The sequence below is a fragment of the Xenia sp. Carnegie-2017 genome, unplaced genomic scaffold, assembly GCF_021976095.1.
Source record: "Xenia sp. Carnegie-2017 unplaced genomic scaffold, XeniaSp_v1 HiC_scaffold_1, whole genome shotgun sequence".
In the NCBI taxonomy this organism is placed as follows: Eukaryota; Metazoa; Cnidaria; class Anthozoa; order Malacalcyonacea; family Xeniidae; genus Xenia; species Xenia sp. Carnegie-2017.
Window position 1 is genome coordinate 3,321,430 of NW_025813402.1, and position 14,629 is coordinate 3,336,058.

General features: G+C 33.6%; 2 protein-coding genes and 1 long non-coding RNA gene across 4 annotated transcripts; 1 reads left to right on the forward strand and 2 right to left on the reverse strand.

Annotated features, from left to right (window-relative positions):
* Window positions 1-9: 9 nt before the first annotated feature.
* LOC124437901 lies at window positions 10-752 on the reverse strand. The gene is made up of 2 exons (XR_006945894.1): window positions 580-752; window positions 10-385 (listed from the first exon to the last, which is right to left on the reverse strand). It is a non-coding gene; the product is annotated as an uncharacterized LOC124437901 (long non-coding RNA).
* A 64-nt stretch (window positions 753-816) lies between these two features.
* On the forward strand, window positions 817-8,428 carry LOC124435046 (putative ferric-chelate reductase 1). The gene is made up of 16 exons (XM_046984999.1): window positions 817-992; window positions 1,267-1,307; window positions 2,001-2,054; window positions 2,158-2,340; window positions 3,135-3,230; window positions 3,361-3,413; window positions 3,796-3,872; window positions 4,369-4,462; window positions 4,887-4,933; window positions 5,235-5,350; window positions 6,076-6,165; window positions 6,249-6,355; window positions 6,722-6,780; window positions 7,495-7,650; window positions 7,745-7,797; window positions 8,035-8,428. The coding sequence occupies exons 1-16, from the start codon at window positions 968-970 to the stop codon at window positions 8,134-8,136; spliced, it is 1,353 nt and encodes a 450-aa protein (XP_046840955.1). The 5' UTR covers window positions 817-967; the 3' UTR covers window positions 8,137-8,428.
* A 376-nt stretch (window positions 8,429-8,804) lies between these two features.
* LOC124435030 lies at window positions 8,805-14,549 on the reverse strand. 2 transcript variants are annotated; one of them, XM_046984987.1, is made up of 13 exons: window positions 14,359-14,549; window positions 14,176-14,280; window positions 14,016-14,084; window positions 13,750-13,804; window positions 12,751-12,861; window positions 11,595-11,728; window positions 10,541-10,718; window positions 10,077-10,398; window positions 9,883-9,976; window positions 9,771-9,812; window positions 9,379-9,480; window positions 9,177-9,214; window positions 8,805-9,048 (listed from the first exon to the last, which is right to left on the reverse strand). In XM_046984987.1, exons 1-12 carry the CDS (start codon window positions 14,500-14,502, stop codon window positions 9,203-9,205), a joined length of 1,368 nt encoding a protein of 455 aa, XP_046840943.1. In that variant the 5' UTR covers window positions 14,503-14,549; the 3' UTR covers window positions 8,805-9,048; window positions 9,177-9,202. The 2 variants fall into 2 exon arrangements, with proteins under 2 accessions (XP_046840943.1, XP_046840934.1); XM_046984978.1 differs by having other exon boundaries at window positions 12,751-12,885.
* Between the last annotated feature and the right edge of the window lie 80 nt (window positions 14,550-14,629).

Below are 14,629 nucleotides of genomic sequence, written 5' to 3' on the forward strand. Positions count from 1 at the left end.
GACAATATGTTTGACATAATGGTAAAGTTGTTAATTTAATTGTAACAATTTATCAATAACTTCATTCTTTAAAAAATTGTAATTTCATATATTGTTTATTAAAAATAAGAAAACAAAAAACATCTTTATTTGTAAGTTAATACAAATTTGACAGACATGATAGCCACAGGAACTCAATACACAATTACAAATAAAAACAATCAATTACAATTATGCAGACAAGCTACATTGCAAATAAAAAGCCCCGATTCAAGAATCAAATATAAATTAGTTTAGTCCAAATTTTATACTAATAACGTCTTCATCTGAAGAACGTTCTTTACGCACAGTAGGTCTTTTATCGCTTCTATCAAATCCGTTGACCATTCTAATAGGAAACTCTTTACTAGAAAATACAGAAATGGAATCACACTAAATATATTTATTACTTTTGTCCTAAATTATAAATTCTTAGGGCAACTGCCGTTCAATATAAGAGACGTTCTAAACATGGATCTCGCATACAATTCAAGGCAAGAAACTATAAAACCCGTAAAATTATATTTGAAGAACGTATTTTACAACAAAACTGTTTCTCACCTCATATGCTTGGTATCCTATCCGATGGCATTAAAAATTTTGTCCATAAGTGAATTTAAATTCGTCAAATTTTCGAAAAACAACTCTTCATAATATTAATCTATATACATTCTGGCCAGTTTATCTGGCTGGAGTAATGGCGGACGCAAAAGATGCGCACTTAAGACTGGGTACAAGTAGGGGACAGATTTTTCGCTGAGTGGCGCTTCTGTATAAATCTATTCTGTGATACAAGTGTCAGTCAAGTGGACTTTTCGCCAGCGCTGCTTGTATGTTGCCCGCTATCTAATCTATTCTCAATGTTGTGAATTCTCGTTGGCCGCGGCTTTTCGAAGAATGTCACGAGAAAGAAATCATTGTGTAATGTAATATACTATCCAATGATGAAATGATGGCAACTTTTTTGTTGAAGCGTAAGTGAAATAATTTGCTTACTTAATATTTGTTAGTTACTGCTCGTTCTACTGCGTTCTACACTAAAGCTGCGTGGTCTTCACAGGTAATTCATCTGCAAATGTGTTTTGATAAAATGTTAGGTACAATACCCTCCTTACATAATGTATTTTGCATATTTATATGTGTATAGCAACAAGAAATAAATGAAAAACAATATCACTCATATATTTTATAGCAGCGACATTTTTGGAGTGCTTTTCGCCTTTAATTTTAATAATATAACATTTACAGTGTTTAACTGCGTTGAAAAAGACAAAAGATACATTAATATGGTAAGGCACTTTCGCAAATCTTTATGTTTTCTTGTTTTACGTTTACGAGTCTATAGCAAAATACGAAGTGCGTCGTACTTGTACGCCTTGCAGTTAATCGAAGGAATTTATTTTGAGTGCATTTTTTGAAAATTTGTGAAAAAGTATATGGTGTTTATTTTAAGTTTCCTGCCATCCCTTAAATGTAACGTGTCACCATTTTTAAAGATCTCATTGTAGTTATGTTTTTACTGAACTGATGTTCAAAAGTTTTAAACTTCAAGCTCGTCTTTAATATGGCATATTTATCAATTATATTAGTGTTCAAATAATATGGAAATGAATGGGCTTTAACTGCTTTTTCATTTCTCCATAAGAAATAATGGCTTACTCAGTCAAATGGATTCATCCTTCCAAGCTACCAAACAAATTATTCAACCCATTTAGGATTTAGGCTCAATTAGGGCTATTTTCTTGAGCATGGATAGCCAGGATTCAGTGACTATGAGGCATCTATATGTTTTTGGCAAATTAAAACAATGCTACATTCTAATAATTTTGAAGAAAGTAGCAAACTTTCAAGCCTCACTGACTCCTAGAGCTAGCCAAACTCAACATAATTTTACAGATTGTTTTCTGTCTCCATGTTGTGTTGTCAAAGACTTATTAATACCACAATTATACCTATAAATACCTCAATATTCTAATTAATAGGTTCCTAACATGTTGATCTTGTATTTTCTGCAATATTTCATCAAAGCTACTGAGGTATTTTCAACATTTAATCTAAATTTTCCATTCAAGTTCATTGATATTCTTTAGAGCACATATACAACTTCTATATATGTTTTTGTAACTTGCATTCTTGTAGAGCATTTCAACTGTTGGATGTGGTGAAACAAAGGGATGTTTGCGTTCCCTAAATAATTGCAATGGTAATGACTGTGATTTTGTTGCTACCTACACTCTCCAACCAAGAAACTTGATTCAGTTTGAACTCTTTGGAAAGGACTCAGACTGGGTTGCCATTGGATTTAGCGACGACCAGTCTATGGTAAGAAAAAAAATAGTTTGAACTTGATCATACACTTGCAACAGCTCTACTCATGTAGAAGGGAAAATTTGGGGCATTCTCAAACAGTTGTGGAGAAAATTAGCATTTTATTTTCATGGCAATATGTTATGATTGAAAGCAATAGTTTAACTGCTTAAGTATATCATAAGAACTTTTCAGAGCATTATAGTGCATGATTATGCCATCTTGCTAGGAAATAGGCAGCAATCATTGATTTCACATTTGATACACTACATTAGCTGATTAGCATGATTATTGTTTTGAAAATTACAATTTGTAAGTATTGAAACCTTGATTTTTCAAAAAAATAGTTTGACAACCCATATTTTGTAATTATTACATTGTATGCACTTGACATCCTCAACGAAATGCCAATCTAGCTTAGACTTTTCAGCATTAGCAATGTACCCACTGGACCATATCAAATTTTATAAAAAACTTTCTGGTGTGACCAAACACAGAACTGCTTCAGCCATTATATGATGCAATTGAAAATAAAGCCATTAATGTTACACATTAATAGACTTTAAAAAAACTAATTAATATAAGTCCAAATAGTGCACAAAATCTCATGAATAGACAACTACAATGTTGCGACTACACTAAGCTCCTGGTGTTTTAAAAACATACAAACCCATAGACAAACTGTAAATATACCACACAAGCTGTTTAATAAGATACGTTTTTACAGGTAGTACATATATTATCGTCAGTAAAATATGAAAAATGAGATGTTGCTGTTAAGCAAAATTATTTTTGCTATTTTCTTTAAGCCAAACACTCATTCTGTGTCCTGCTACGTGGTTAACGGGAGAGTTATTATAAGAAGTGCATATTTGCGTTTTAAAAGTTCACCTAGTTATGATGAGGTATTTACTTTATATCGATGTTTCCTGGAAATTATTAAGTTCCTAAAGTATCGGCAAATGTGTCGCGATGTACTTGAATATGAAGCTACCATCTGAATTGTTGTCATTTATTTCTTGGATGTTTTTGTAGGAAAATGAGTTGGATCTCGTCAATAGTTCTGCCACAGGAAATATAGGTTGCAGGTATGAATGGCACCAGAAGCGTAGCCAGTCCGCAAGTTTTCCTGTCCTGCTATGTAAATTTTAAGTCATTGACAGTATTCATTTCTTTAGAAATATGTTGTTTTTACAGTGAGTAAACACAGAAAAATTAACATAGCAGGACAATATTTGAAGGCTAGCTATGCCACAGATGGCACAGAAACTTGCATCATTGAACGAATGTCAGATTTCCTTAACTTATTCAAACGTGTTTGCTACCTGCAAGGAAACTCATTCAATTCATGAACTGAAAGTTATAATTTTTGTTATTTCTTTCAACTTATATGGAAGGAAATTATTTTTGTCATAATTTATTAAAAAACTCACAACTACCACCTATACGTATGTATTTATTTACTTTCAGGTTTAACTATCCTGTACTTCCTTCGAGTGTAAACTTACGTCGTCTTGATGAGAAGGTTTTCCTACTTTATGCCAAAGGTATTCAAAACGGAAGCAATATATTCACTTTTTGTTTTATTCTAGAAAAATTTCAGTGATAATATTTCTTCTTTGTTTAATTGCTTACTGTATCCTACATTTAAACTGGTCAGATGATCCAGATTTTGGCTTGCGTAGACATAGATATGTGGTGTAGTATAAATATTTATAACCAGTCAACATGGTTTAGAAATAGCAATTCTAGTTTCTCTGATGCAAAAGTATGTTTTATTGTGCTAAGGATACTTTACTTAAAAAATAAAGTTAAATCGCCTCTTCAATGGGCTTATCGTAAAAACGAACAGCACAATTAAGCAAAAGAGCTTCATTGCTGGCGTTTTTTGTCCGAAAAAATGGATGGTCTATGAATTTGTTTCAACTGTAAATGAATAAGTCGAGTAAATTAGTGACGGAAACTGTTTGTCATCTTTTTCCACTTGTGTTCAGTTTGTTGATCAGAATGCGATGAATTAAATCATGTTATGTTCACTTTCAGGGAAAGTTGACTCGTCCGGCTCGCCATTACGACATTCCACTTCTCAGTCAGGCCGAGGATTCTCTCAGAGTCGTGTTAATGTTACAAAGTTAAGGTGTAGTAGCTATACACAAGAATTCTTCGTATTGTTCTGCAATCTTGAAACTTGGCACAGATTTTACTCACTTTATATTGATTCGAAATTTTGACAGATGCACTTGACTAGATCACGTGTTTAATGACGTCACAGTTTTTGTTCAAAATATTGAAGTTTGTAAAGTGAGGTCGTGATGTACGTCATTGGAAAGGAAATTTATAGCTGATTATTTGTTTACCAAATGATTTTGGTGAATCTGATTGCGTCATCAGTTCAATTTTCTCCAACAATACTTCCTGAATAACTTCATTTTTACAATTATTTAACCTTTCAATTATTTCAAAATTTTTCATCATGCGATACAAGGTGAATAATATCTGTGCCAAGTTACGAGATTTTTGAATAATTTGAAGTACTGAAGTACCATGTATCATTTCATAAGCGACGTCACTGCAGATGCTCCAAGTAAACTGAAAAAAAAGGTTCATGGTAAGTGAAATGAAAAATTAGAAAAGATATGAATGTTATGAATCATTTCAATATACGTGGTTTGTACGACACTACATAGGACATTCCTGCAAACCTAGGAAACCTTTGGGAGAAGTCGAGAGCTGATCAGTGCACGTTTTAATTTTTCCTCTAAAATGTATTAGCGATCGATTTGCAAATTCTCTTCGAGTGATTTATTGTTTTGATTGATTTGATCTGTTTTGCACTGGCTAATGCAAACACGGCAATAGACCAATCACCACACGCGTTTATTGTTTTTATTTTATAAATGAATATCAAGGTTCACTCATGGCTACTTTTTGGATTCTCTTCGCTTCCTGGGGGTTATTTTTAGCTCGATATAATCGAGGTAATTGGCCAGATACAAAAATACTTGGAACTCCAGTTTGGTTTCAGGTGAATATTTGTGAGAAATTTTTATAATTTGTAGTTTTTTGTGATGACTGGTTCGGTAAAATTACGGAGTAGAAACTCTAATTTACGAGCCTTAAGAGTCATTGTACAACATGCTTGTGTTAAAACTGGAAATGTAAACGTTCATGAAGAAAATCATCTTTCACGGTTATGCATGCATAAAATTCTCAACTCCAATAATTGGATGAGTAACTGCAAATATTTTCAGTCGTATAGTCTTGGCATCTTGTCTGTCTTCTTTAGCTTGTGTGTTTCAACAAATGCTTTTTCAAATTCGTTTTTTTGGATGAAACGAAAATGTGAATACAGGCTATACAGCTGTTTATTCCGGAAATTGTTCTGTTTCTTTTTTAAAAAAGGAAGAACAATTATAAATGTATTATAATTAGTTACCATGTTATTCCGCTAATTGCTTTCAAGATCAGACTGTATACTGGAAACATGTTTCTTACTCTTTGGCCTTTAAAGTTTTTGGTGCACAAAAAAGTACTAAAAGAATCGATTTTATGAGTTAACCGTACGCCTCTAGTGAATATGAAAAATCATAATCTAAAGACTACATATTGTATTTTTGTGATCATATAATGTGAAGTTGTTTGTTTTTTTAAACTTAATAATGAAACGAGTTTAAAATACGACAAACTTAGCAATGAACGCATTGATATTCATAATTAAACAATTGAGTTGTTATTTTCCATCATTGTCAGGTTCATCGTTTACTTATGATCATTGTGGTAGCTGGAACTATTTCTTCAATGGTTGTTATTGTTGAAGACCTTGATGGAAAAATCACCAATGTTAGCTTCATTTTATCTGCTATTTGTTTACTTTTTTCTTTAGCTTTTAATCTTTTTCTAACTTTTGTTACCCTGTTTTGTAGCTTGGAAAAACAGCGGAAGCCCACGCATATATTGGTTTTATTGTTCTTTGTCTGGCTGTATTGCAACCTTTAGTTGCTTTATTTAGACCTAATCCTGAATCAACCAAGTAAGTATTTTATTTACAATTTGCATGTTTCAGGCCGTCGCAGAGAAAATTACAATTTTGGGAGGGGGTTGGAGAAGTGGAGATGCGACTGCGTTTAAAGGAGCTTTTGAAGGAAGTAGGGCAGGACCTTTCTAGATCATTAATAGGGAGTGTGTGATTATTCATATGCTTAGTTGTTCCTGACCGATTTGTTTTCAAAAGAAATCACTTTCCAAATTGATCAGTCGAGCACAACTGAACATATGGATAAACACCCACTCCTAACTCTAGGGATACCTCCAAAGGGGGGCATTGATGAGTGCCCATTTATTTATTAAAGATAATTAAAGGTGATTAATTGCATTGGTTTTCTTTTTTATTCAAAAGTCGTTGGATCTTCAACATTTTTCATCGATTATTTGGTTTCTCCACCTTTGTGCTAGCATGTGAGTAAATTATCTTCATATGTGTACATAAAGATGTCGAAATATTGATGAATTCCATGATGTCATTACTTTCCGTGGGTATGACATAAGCGTCCGAAGCCTAATTACCATTCTGAGTTTTGTACAGTATAAAAGTAAAAAAGTTGATTAGCTTTCTGTCGCCAAAATACAATAAGAATGAACATTGGCGTAGAAAGTCGATGTACCATTTTTGCCGACAGAACGATGATTGGAGGTTTTCCCCTGATCCGACCCCTTCCCCCCCTCTTCCACCCCCCTTCCCCCCCCTCTTCCCTGATCGCGACCCCCCCTCCTCTTCCCTGATCACCCCCTCCTCTTCCCTGATCGCGACACCCTAAACCCCTCCCTTGATTCCCTAAACCCCTCCTCTTCCCTGATCGACACCCCTAAACCCCCTCCTCTTCCCTGATCGCGACGTCCCTAAACTCCCTCCTCTTCCCTGATCGCGACGCCCCTGACTCTAAGCTTTCAAAAACATAAACGACGGCAATGTCATAGAATGGTTGCTACATCAAATTTCTGTTTGACTAACAAGATGATTTTAAATATATTTTTGTGATTTTTAACCTTCATCTAACACATGAACAGATTCGCCAAACATGTTATACCTACAATATTTTCACAACTTTGTCGCAAAACAAAACGACATGCTGCATAATATTGATTTAACTTAAATTATATCTTCTTTTATAGTCATTACTGTCTTACTTGGCCTGGAAATCTTTGAAGAAAATGACAATAAAGGTTTTTATACAGTAATCGGCTATGGTGGGTTTTTGGCTGTTGTCTTAGTTACTATGGAGATTTCAAAGTGTTTTACCAATCAAACTGAGCAAACTGTAGTAAAAGGTATTAAAAAACAGTGAAGTTTTCAAAACAAGAATGCTTTATATATTAGCTATAACCTGCCTGTTGTGCATTTTTTGCCTTTCAATCGTTTTAGCTGACGATCCTGGTGGAATGACGATGGAAACAACCATTGTTACAAATATTTACGTATGTATTTTCGTAATTATTGCATTTTGTATTAATAAAAATATCCTGTCAAATGCTGTGTGAACTCCTGAGTTGAGAAAAAACCGGCTACTCCGGCTAAATTTGATAAGCAAACGCTGGACATCAGGCCGAGCTCTGGTTCATAGCACTTGATTTTTTCGGAATATCAATAATTCATTCCTCATACTTTTTGTTGTCAATCACCTTTTTTTACATCATATAAAATATTTCCTGTAGCATCCCATGCTTTCACAAGTTTTTCTGGTTGTTTTGAGTTTTGTGTCTTTGGCTGTGACTGTGACAGTCATTTACTACATCAATGATGACGAAGATGAGTAAGAAGATGTGTTTACATCATTTTTTCACGATGCTTTTTAACTATTTCATTTTATTATGATTTCAAGAACGTTTTTATTAAGAACTGTCGCATATATTTTGTCACTGATTATATACAGTAAATATAGAATTATAAACAATTACTATGGATGTAGCTGTTCCTTACCACGGGTATCGACTAATTAGAAATCGCGTTATACATGTTATTTATAAAAGGATTATTTGTCTTTCTGTAAATAATCTTAATTAAATAATAGCAGACACATTTTCATATACATGTTTTTATATACTCTAACGACTAGTCAGCTTAACTCATTTAGCTGTATCTCATTTCACGTAAACTGAGATAGAGCTAACTTTATAATGCTTAAAACATTACCAACAAGTTTATGACGCTGAATGAAATTAGAGACATTACGTCACGAGAGAAACAAAGATGACATCACCTCATCCAGGAAACGGTATACAAACACTTCTAACATACTGCAACTTTTAATAAAATGTATAAGTTGCGTTTTGTTTTGATAAGACAAAAATAGTTAGGGGTACAATATTATCAGGAACAAATGGTGATATGAGGGACAAAGGGTGATTCAGGAACAAAGGGTGATATGAGGGACAAAGGCAATTTCGGGGTGTCCGGAAAGCCACATCGGAAATTAAAGGCGATATAAGGGAGTCATATCTTTTTTATTTCCTCTGGTTCTGGACATGATAGAAATAAAAGCAAGTCATAAAATACAACACGCACTTATACGTATATTATCTTTCTATAGTATATCAAAGACGTCAAAGTTCTTCGATGAACTGAAACCTGCCTTGAAATGAGAGTAAATTAAGCCTGTGTTCTTGCAGATTTAAAAAGTTAAATTAATCCAAGTAGACCATGCCCCCTAGCAAAGCTAGGTCCATTTACTACAAAAAGAGTAATACACCAGTTTAACAACGCTTAAGATGAAACGGAGTTTCTTCTAAAGTCAAAATATTTTACAATCAACTAAACTCATGCTAACAGCATGTATGAAAATAAAAATTATTCTTACCCAATTTTTATCTTCTTTTGCTTTATCTAAACGTCACCCTACACGAACAGAAGGAATGTTTATTATACGACAATAAATTAAAATAAAACTGCATCAAACACGTAAATCTTAGTCAAAGCTAAAGATATTGCATCATCAGAATGTAGTCAACCCATTGAATTACAATAATAAACTGAAGAAATGTTAGAAATTCAACTCATACTTTTAATTCACCGCCCATTCGGTATGTTAGCAAAGCTTGAGTCAATGCATTTGAAATATGGAGTGCAACCGAAGCGTCTTCTTCGTTTTGAACAAGTTTTGTCTAAATTGTTAAAACAAGTTTTGAATCTTTTGGAGCTGTGAACGAGGGTGAAAACAAGATAAGATGAAGCGCTTTCACAAGTGAGAATGCTTTGATGGCGATGCACGATTATTGTTTTCTCGCTCTACAATGGCTATGATGTTCAAAGTTTACAATTATACCCAATGCTAAATATAAATTAAAAAATAATCAAAATGCATGAACAAATGAGAAAACATCCACGGAAGTTAGTTATACAATTAGTTTTGTACGAGCTCCAAAAATAAACTACTAAATGAAATTTTTTTTACCAAATCACCAAGTGCCGACACGAGATGTGATGAGATTCCTCCCTATAAAAATATAGAGCCTTGTAAAATATATCATGGAATGATTAATTGTTATAAGAAATTTCAACTAAACCTTTTTTGTATTGTCAGGCTTTTGAACTGGCGCTTCTCTATAATGAGCATGGGATACTTGCAAATAAGATTGAGCTCTAGGAAGGTGCTTCTGACTAGGAGAGATGATAAATGATTTCATTCGAAAACGTATTTGGTGCTAGAGTAAATAATAGCATTATAAGATCAATATCTTTATACAAAAATGACAATTACCTATGTACATAGCTGTTATGAGGATCCACCATAGAATTTGAGTAATCAGAATGCCAATCTTTCACGTAAGTTTCGGAGTAATGGTGGTTGTATGGCTCGTGAGAAGGTTGCGAATACGTATGCGATGTATTATGGTAAGGTTGTAATATATTACATGTAGTAAATTCTTCACGGGTCAAAGATTCAGTTGATGCAGTGTATACATCACCTCTGGGGTAAGCTTTTTCTAGATTAACACCAAGGCTTTCATTTCTGACTTGGTTAACAGCACGCCCTCTATCTCTGTACTGAGTATTACCACGAGCGCCAGGCGACCCACGACCTATGAATACAACAGTAGTTCACTTTTATGACAAACTACCAAAATTATCACAGATAAAAACAATTATCAATCCTATGAACACGACCTCGAATTAACATCGATTATAAATACTACTTCAATTTGATGCGCCAGCCATGCTTACCCAATGGAAAATTCTGCTGAGATTTTTGAATGTTGATATTCGAAGACAAAACCTTCACTCCAATTTGTTGCCTTCCTTCTTCGTTCTCAAGTTTTGTAGATTCCCGAAGCAAAAGAAGAGTAATCTCAGAACGCTTTAAGTTGGCAACTCCTTTGACTGAGCCTGGTCGCTTCAGCTTCTGTAAGTTTGAGCAATAAAATCTAAAGCAACAGCGATGACTACAAATAGTCAAATATACGTAATGAATATTGAATATTTTTTAATTCACGTGTAATGACGACTCCAATATTTATTGCGTACATCAGTGTCTTGGAAATAAACAACGGCAAACTCTTCGATATAACTAATTTACTATATACATAGTAAACGTACGAACAGATGAAGTGTGTCTGTATACACATTTCAATACTAAGCTGAAGTATTGAAAGTCATTCAGACATTCGTGTTGAAAAAATGATTGTAGCCTACAATCAACTTCATGATTCTACACAGTAAGCCCGATATAGCACAGGAATACAACAGAGTTCGAACTTTACACACTTTAAGTGTCGCGCCCAGTCATGTTGCTGGCAAGCGCAGACTTAAAGTATTCACTACCGAATTTAAGTTCCGTTTTCCGGATGGAGAATGCCATTTACACAATTGTTAAATGAAAGAGTGTACGCTTGCAATAATAAAGTTGCATTTCTGATGCATTCTGTGCTTTGAAACAAGTGAATAAAAGTTATATTAGAGTGGCATGACTCACTGCTCACGGAAACATTGAACATTGACACTTTTCCTCGTCCCAGGACAAAACAGGTGTATTCAAAAATACCTAATTGAGAGTTTACTGTACAAACTATAAGGCTAATCATTGAATGTTAAGAAAACTGCGTGAATCTAAATTGCCGTATACTTCCTAGAACCGTTAGGAAAGCAGGCAGCAAAAATAAGGTCAAATAAGTTTTGCGTATCCTAAATCTGATTTTTTTATACTTGTTTCAAAATGATCCATGGGCTTCAAACTCTTTTTGCTTTCAAGAATAAAGCAAAAAGAAGGTATTATACTCACCAGTACGTTCGTACGATGTTTTTGTCCAACCAGATGTGCAAATATCGTATTACTAGCAAATTTCAGTTTGCAAATAGAACATTCGAAACGAACGACCTGTCCAGCTTCCTGGATTTCCGTCAAGAATTCTAGGCCTGTGATTTTTGAATAGTAATATACAGTGCATTATGGGATAACAGTGAAATTGAATGACTGAAAACCACTTTTTACATTGTAAAGAATGGAGTTTTCAGTTTTCACTGCACATAGCTTGCAGGCTTTTGCAAAGCTATCGCAAATATAACACATAGAATGAGTCGTCGCTTAAAAACGCGACAAAATAATGATTCAAGATGCCGTACTCACAAGGGTCAAAAATTTAAAATTAACAAACAGCGCACTAAAGCAAAAACGATGTTCAAACAAAATACGTTCTTGCGTGACGTGTTTTCACGTGACGTTAACACGTGATAAAATCCAAGTTTCGATACCAAGATTTAGATATTTTTCTTCCAACATGGCAGCCAGTGAAAACACTTCATGTAAGTTTCGATCACTATAGTTGGATCAGAATTTTTAGAGACGAAACGAGTTATTGTGAATGTCTTGCAATTTGAAGACATACGTACACTTTTAGTGAAGAATATAATTCATCTTTCGATATAATAATATAGTAAACACTGGGTATCAATGTAACGAAGAAAAAAAAATGTATGAAAATATCGTTTTCCCAAACATTATCATTTTGTCCGCTCGTGAGGCACCTTGTATAAACAAGAATAAAATTTCCCTTCTTCACCATGCAACTTAAATAACAACAAAATATATGGGTAATCAAGCAAAGTTGTCAGATGAAGAGTTCTTAGTTAGCAAGATGCTAACGTCAACCATCGTGATTGAAAATGCACTTTGTAGGGGAGGGGTGGGTTGGGCTGCCATGAACAAATTAACATGGTTGATAACTTAATATTGTAGCATTTGGTGGTATTTTTTTCCAGTTTTCTCTGAAAAATGGAAAGACATCACCTTCATATGAAAAATTTTTTAAACTCTTATAATGATGATGATGTAATAGTCAAACGTTAACAATAATCAAGCATATTAATGGCTTGTAAAAAAAGACAACAGAAAACAAAATATGTTTTCACATAGGATTTAGCAAGAAGCATAAAAATACCTATAAGTGGCTCAGGATAGTTGTTGAATTCATCAGCTGAGAGTGGACGTACGACATGTTTGGTTTGATTTTTCTGAGGTCTGCTATAAGGCTTCTGTTTATGGCTCATTCCTAATCGAGAATTTTTTATTGGTCCTAACAAAACATATTATAAATTAATGTAAACTAAACTAAACTGTATAAAAAACTGTATTATATGTAAAACTACATAACAGCTTTTCTTTGCATGAAAGTGATTTTAAAAGGTGTCGAACGATAGGATCTTTGAATGAAAAGAAGTTTTTGATAATTCCTGAAACTTCCCATCACTTTTCCACCAGAATCAGGGAACACACCACAAGTGACAAAAACTTACAGATCTATCCACACCTTTTAAAATCACCTTCATGCAAAACTAACTTTTCCCCTCTTGCTTTAAAATCATCGACACCGCAGATACTGCATTTGCACTCAAAATCAAAGAAGCACTTCACATTAACAAAACTAACCCTGATCTCAACGTTCAAGTTTCTCATTTTAACACTATATTCAGCCTGTAAATACACTCATCTGATCATTAATTCTAACCACTATTTCATTGTAATCTACTCATAATTATATAAATTGTATCACTGTATCATATTACTCATATATTTCTATCACATACATAATACTCTTTCTTTTATCCTGAAGATGACATCATGAGATGTTGAAACATGTTGTGAATGCGCTTTATCAATAGTGCTTCTATGCAGTTACAGTAATTTTCAAAATGTTGATTATAATTTTCATTGCAAACCACTCTAACTTGGTGGCAAGTTCAAAAATTCAAAACATATTTGACCACATCAACATTTCCAAAATGAACACTTCACCCAATAGATTACTATTTTTTTAATGATTACATATGTAGATGCAGTTTCAAGATCAAAATTTGACATGCAGGATTTAGTGAAGCTTTAAAAAACTGTAAATACAAAAGTTATTGAGCACATCTGCAAATGAAATACTGCTATGTACCTGTATCATGTCCAATTTTCTCTTCAGCTTTTGACTCACCAATCATTTCTAAAGTCTGAATATGAGATAGAGATTTCTAAATCAATTCTGGTCATACATATCAGCACAATTGACACACTGTTTAATTGTTGATACATAAAATCACACATCTTTCTTATGTGATGGACTTATTTCAAAAAACTAATTAGAAAAATTTATCTCTACTTGAAGTTTTTTTACATTTCCTGTGAGTGATGTGATGATTATTTATCTAGTATTTTACAAACCTTTCTATGTCTGGTTCCAAGTAAATGAGACACCCAGTTTTTTTGGTTAGTACATTGAGCCACACACACCTAGAAAAGCAAGTTAATTACACTCATTGGAATATAAAGTGACAAGTGCATCTTTCACGTAAAAACCAAAATCTAAGATTTTAATACTTACATCACAGAAAAAAGTATTTGAAACTGGTTCGGCAGATAAGTGAATATTGTAAGCCTTGGCTATGTTCTTTAAGTGGCTTTGTTTAAACACATGCTTTGAAAATGTCTAGATGAACAAACAAAATACTTATTTAGAAATTTCAATTCAAATAAATTCCATTTTAAAATTTTTAGTTGTGTTTACAGGCCAATCGTCAGCTTGAAAATTACAATGTAGACAAAATCGCATTTCCACGTCTGACTGGGGCATTTGAAACAAACTAGAGTTGTTAGCTTTTACTGGAGTCGAGTTTTGCTCATTGGAAGTTTCTTGATATTCTTTCCACATATTCGCGTTATCCACAGGATGTTTTGTAGATCGTCAATGAAGTTTGAAAATTAATATCTGACGTCACATTATGATGACATAATTACGCGAGGGGATCTGTTGGAGAGGGGATCTGTTTGGATGGTTA